At 40.2% G+C, this 6,022-nt stretch overlaps 1 protein-coding gene across 1 annotated transcript; it reads left to right on the top strand.

The window, feature by feature from the left end:
* The first annotated feature begins 723 nt into the window (after nt 1-723).
* Nucleotides 724-4,553, top strand: LOC108828333 (endoglucanase 6). The gene is made up of 8 exons (XM_018601989.2): nt 724-1,071; nt 1,171-1,383; nt 1,469-1,669; nt 2,469-2,558; nt 2,628-2,792; nt 2,892-3,525; nt 3,610-3,681; nt 3,773-4,553. The coding sequence occupies exons 1-8, from the start codon at nt 877-879 to the stop codon at nt 4,063-4,065; spliced, it is 1,863 nt and encodes a 620-aa protein (XP_018457491.1). The 5' UTR covers nt 724-876; the 3' UTR covers nt 4,066-4,553.
* The last annotated feature ends 1,469 nt before the right edge of the window (nt 4,554-6,022 follow it).

The raw sequence follows: 6,022 nt of genomic DNA, 5'->3' as shown, positions 1-6,022 counted from the left end.
TTCATGTATTACCCTTGTAAAAAAAATGCTACGTGAACAATAACTGGGATATAGGCGTAAACTATATCACCCTTTTCACTTTTTCAGTTTTTATTGGTTTGCCCCAAAACACCACATCGTCACATTTACCATGTAACGCCTGGATAATAGATTAATAATATTAATGGTTGTAGATTAACTTTAATTAACCAAAATGCTATCTTTACTGCAAAAAACAAAACTAGTTCTAGTAGTAGTACTTTATGTAAATGTAAACACATTCAGTTACCACCTCACCGCCCCTATGTGAAATGAGACCTAAGATTCATGGGAACACTCACATGACTTTCTTCTTTTCATGTTTTCTATATTTATAGTTGCAAATTCGAAAGTATTTGTTGTAAGTACTCTGAGTTCCTAAAAGCAGCAATTGACGTTATTAGAAAAAAGAATAATTGTTTTGCAATTAATTCATGATCAATGCAGAGGAGGAGGACTAATTTTTCTATACATTAGTTTATAAAATTTCTAAAAAAAATCATTGTCGTAACGTATACATAGATTATGTGCATTTCAAAATTTCGACCAACACTTCCAAGAATTAAAAAGTAGTAATAAATGAGCATACTCAATAAATACAAAGCATTGCGTAATTAAGTAAAAAAAAAAGAAAATAAAGTAATCATTAAATGAAAGCTAACTGTCAATATATTTCTGTCTATTGGTACCTTCCTGCTTCCTCCATTTTCCTTCCATATATACAACACTTCAGCTCCTCCCTTCGTCCTCACACTCCCTCTTCTTCTTCCATTTCTACGTCTCTTGCCTGCCTTATTATTCAGCGCCTTTTAGCTGTTATAATCTCGCTGGCATTTCTCTTCTCTCTTTGGTTTAGTTATGGAGAAATTTGCATCCGTGGCTGCTCTGTTACTGCTTCTCTGTTTTCCTGTAGCTTTCTCCGGTCATGATTATGGCCAAGCTCTGTCTAAGAGTCTTCTCTTCTTCGAAGCTCAGAGATCTGGTGTCCTCCCTAGTAGCCAAAGAGTCACTTGGCGCTCTCACTCCGGTCTCAACGACGGCAAATCCAGCGGCGTATGTCTCATTTCTCTCTTGGTTAACTGTGTTTCCGACATTGTTCCTGTTTCATTCGGTTTTGACTGAAATCTTGTTGTTTGGTATGTTTTAATTCAGGTGAATCTGGTCGGAGGTTACTACGACGCCGGAGATAATGTGAAATTCGGACTTCCGATGGCTTTCACGGTGACGATGATGGCGTGGAGCGTCATTGAATACGGCAATCAGTTAGCGGCAAACGGCGAGCTAGGCCACTCCATAGATGCCATTAAGTGGGGCACTGACTACTTCATCAAAGCCCATCCTGAGCCCAACGTCCTTTACGGCGAGGTATTTATTAGTAGTATTTAATTTATAAGATTTCTAAAATAATGAAGTTTTAATTTCGTAATTAATTATGATTATTATTTTTTAGGTTGGAGACGGCAACACCGACCATTACTGTTGGCAGAGACCGGAAGAAATGACGACGGACAGGAAAGCTTACAGGATAGATCCGAGTAATCCCGGGTCGGATCTAGCGGGAGAAACAGCAGCTGCGATGGCCGCAGCTTCAATAGTCTTCCGCCGATCTAACCCTGCTTACTCTAGGCTTCTACTCACTCACGCTTATCAGGTAATGCAACTTTTTATCCTCTTCGGCGCATTTTTAACTTCTTTTAAAGGATGAGCACTTTAGCATATAGAGTAATGAACCGGCAGTTACATTGGAAAGTTCCTGACACACGTTATTTTACTGGTCAAGAGATAGTAGAAACTAGAAAGTCACTTACAAGTCATGTTCAGCGCACGTTAGGTGTCAATTTAGTAATGAAAAGGACCTGTGAAATTAATTTTGTTGTCACTGTAATAACAATAAATTTATAAATAAATGCTTTAAAAGAAAATTCTCTAATATTTGCTACAGTTATACCAGTTACCAATCAACAGGAGTTAGCAAATTCTAAACTCTTTTTGTGTTTAGAATTTAATTTAAACACAGTAGCTTACTACTTACAAGTCTACGACAAAATTAAACTAAAAAACACTACATGCGGAAAGGTACCGTGATCCCGTAAGTGGACCCCGTATGGATCTCTTTTAGAAGGTTGGAACGTCGTTCCCCGTCCATCACGGGTTTTTCATTGTTGCTACTCTACAAATCTTTCGATTCTCTAAACGATCTCAGCCGTCTATCTTAAGTTTCTATTTTCTCTTTTCTTTTTTCTTCTTAAAAGAACAAAAATAGTTCGCACGTGTCTTGGGGCTGTCGGTGCCCCCATGCGGTGTAACAACCTTTCACACTTAAAAACATTTAACTCTTCAACAATATATAACGAACCTGCCACTCCCCAATAAAACTTCTAACCTAACCTTGTCTTATCTGTTTTATTACGGATTTGCCACCGTAACTCAGTTTTATTTAATTTTTACAGCTGTTTGATTTCGCGGACAAATACAGAGGAAAATACGACAGCAGCATCACCGTCGCTCGTAAATACTACGGATCCGTCAGTGGTTACAATGTAAGATTCCACTTGACATTAATGGTCTTTGTTTTAGTCTCTGATAATTAACCCTTAAATTAATTTCAGGACGAGTTACTGTGGGCAGCTGCGTGGCTATACCAAGCATCCAACAACCAGTTCTACTTGGACTACTTGGGTCGTAACGGTGACTCCATGGGTGGTACTGGTTGGTCCATGACCGAGTTTGGTTGGGACGTTAAGTACGCTGGTGTTCAAACCCTTGTCGCCAAGGTTTGTTAATAATAGTAAAAAAAAATTAACCGGTTTGATAATCTTGGTTTGATTCTAAACCGGTTTAGTTTCTCTTTTTCTTTTTGGTGGTGGGGACAGTTCTTGATGCAAGGGAAAGCAGGACGTCACACGCCTGTGTTTCAGAAGTTTCAACAGAAAGCTGATTTCTTTATGTGTTCCTTGTTGGGTAAAGGCTCCAGAAACATTCAGAAGACTCCTGGTGGTTTGATCTTCCGACAGCGTTGGAACAACATGCAGTTCGTCACTAGCGCTTCCTTCTTGACCACCGTTTACTCTGATTACCTTACTTCCTCTCGAAGCTACTTGAGATGCTCTGCTGGAAACGTCGCTCCTTCGCAGCTTCTTTCCTTTGCTAAATCACAGGTTGATTACATTCTTGGAGATAACCCGAGAGCTACTAGCTATATGGTTGGTTACGGTAACAATTTCCCTCAGAGAGTTCACCACCGTGGCTCCTCCATCGTCTCTTACAAGGTTGACCGCTCTTTTGTCACCTGCCGTGGTGGTTACGCCACCTGGTTCAGCCGCAAAGGCAGTGATCCCAACCTCCTCACTGGTGCTATTGTTGGCGGTCCTGATGCTTATGACAATTTCGCTGACAGGAGAGACAACTACGAGCAGACTGAGCCTGCTACTTACAACAATGCACCACTTCTTGGTGTTCTTGCTCGTCTCAGCAGTGGCCATTCTGGTTATAGCCAGCTTCTTCCAGGTTTGTGTCTTTAGATTCAATATACAATCCTCATAGGAAGAGGTTTGGAACTCAAAGTTGTTTGCTTTTGTTATCTCCGTGCAGTGGTTCCAGCTCCTGTTGTTGTTCGAAGACCAATGCCTATTCGTAAACCGAGAGTGACTTCCCCGGTCCGAGGTATGCTCTTGTGTGCTTTTGTATATATCTGAAACTATGAGTGTGTCTGTTGAACAGAGACTTGACGACTGTGTGTTGATAACTTGTGTAGCATCTGGTCCAGTGGCTATAGTTCAGAAGATGACAGGTTCGTGGGTGTCAAAGGGAAGGACTTACTACAGATACTCAACAACTGTGATTAACAAATCACCTAGAGCTCTGAAAAGTCTCAACCTTTCGATCAAGAATCTCTACGGACCAATCTGGGGACTCTCTAGATCAGGAAACTCGTTCGGTTTACCTTCCTGGATGCACTCATTGCAATCCGGAAAGTCCCTAGAGTTCGTCTACATTCACTCTACATCTCCCGCAAACGTCGCGGTGTCAAGCTACACTTTGGCTTGACCAGACAGCAACTACTTCAAAAGGAATCACAGTGTGTATAGGTCGTGAGAAGAAGAAGAAGAAAAGTAGTGTTGGTTTTTCCCTTTGGTTCGTCAAGAAAGTTTAAAGGTTTGGTCTTTTTATCTTCATTTTGCATTTTGGGGTGAATTAAAGAGTTGAAGAAGGGTGGAAGAAAGGTGTGAAGAGAGTGAATCACTCTTCAGAAAATTTAAAGAAGAGTGAAAGTGCTCATCCCCTTTCTACTCCCAAGTTCAATGCTTTTAAAAAATCTACATATAAATATATATAGTGCGAGAGAGAGAGTGAGGAAGATAGAAAGAAAGATAGTGTCTTGTGAGAATTTGCAAGGATTGTTTTTTTCATTCCTTGTAGCTCAAAAAACATGTGCATGCCTTTGTCTTTTTGTGTGTTTATCTTTCTTGGTGGTCAGTTGTAAAACTCAACAACAGTCCTTAAATGAAATGTGATATGGTTATTAGCTTCTGTTAGATACTTGTTTTCCATACTCACTGAAGTTTAGCAGCATTAATTAATGTGAAATTCAAAAATAAAACCTTCCTCAAATTGTTTATTTTCTACCCAAGGTGACGAATCTTGGTAGATAATTACTCTGAACAAATTATACGTTTTGGGTTATACAGAGAATTTTATTAAATATAAAACCCCTTGAAGATCCTTGTAAAATTTCATTATGTAGCCCGAGTGTGTTATTATTGTAAATCAGTTTCACGAGCTTGTCAGGAAGAACACACGAACACAAGAATGTAAACTCAAACACACGAACACAAGAATGTAAACTCAAATAAGAACTCTTCTTATTAAACTCTTGAGAAAACTTCTCTCAAAACCTCAAGCACACAAACTCATAAAACTCTCACACATCATCTCATGATTCTCGACATATATATATATCTTATAGTTTATCCTAATCCTATTATTAAACACATTATAGATAACTCCTAAACTCTTTAGTCTTTATCTTCTCAAACTCCAAACTCTCTTAGGATTAGGATTGCTTTCTCCTCAAGCTATCTTCAAGCTTATCTCAACACTCTCCCTCCTAAGCTTGAAACTTCTTCTGTCTACGTCATGTACTCCGATCATCTCACGCATCTCCTGGAATTTGGTCCGTGCTAGAGCCTTTGTTAAGATATCCGCCTTTTGCTCATTACCCGGTACATGCTCAACCTCCATTAAACCCTTCTCAACACACTCTCTTATAAAATGAAACCTTGTGTGAATGTGCTTGCTTCTGCCGTGGAATACCGGGTTCTTCGTAAGCGCTATAGCAGACCGATTGTCTATGCGAATGACAGTCTTGGTGGAAGAGACTCCAATGACTTCGTACAACAAGTCTTGCAGCCAGATGGCTTGCCTCGCTGCCTCAGTACCTGCCATAAATTCAGCTTCACACGACGAGAGAGCCACGGTATCTTGCTTTTGAGAACACCAGGTTATAGGACTGGTTCCAAAGTAAAATATATGTCCTGTTGTGCTTCGTCCATCATCGGGGTCAACGTTGTGACTACTATCACTGTACCCTATCAACCTCGATGCTCTCTGTCCTGTCTTCTCGAATGTCAGACCATAAGAAGTGGTTCCCTTTAAGTATCGTAAGCAATGCTTCATTGCATTCCCGTGTGACTCCTTTGGACTCTGCATATAGCGGCTTAGTACTCCCACAGCATATGAAAGATCAGGTCGAGTATGGAGAAGGTATCTGAAACAACCAATGATCTTCCTGTACTGTGTAGCATCTATGTCTTTCTCCTCATCTGATTTCTCCAGCTTTAGACCAGAGTCCATTGGTATATGAGCAGGATTACAATCCTTCATGCCTGCTGCTTCTAATATCTTCGACGCATATCGTTTCTGGCTTAGTGTTATGCCTCCACTGTGCTGAGTTACTTCAATTCCAAGGTAATAGGTGAGTAAACCGAGGTCACTCATCTCAAAC

The sequence above is a fragment of the Raphanus sativus genome, chromosome 9 (assembly GCF_000801105.2).
Source record: "Raphanus sativus cultivar WK10039 chromosome 9, ASM80110v3, whole genome shotgun sequence".
In the NCBI taxonomy this organism is placed as follows: Eukaryota; Viridiplantae; Streptophyta; class Magnoliopsida; order Brassicales; family Brassicaceae; genus Raphanus; species Raphanus sativus.
Note: the sequence above shows the minus strand (reverse complement) of the source record. Positions and strands in the feature narration are given on the sequence as shown.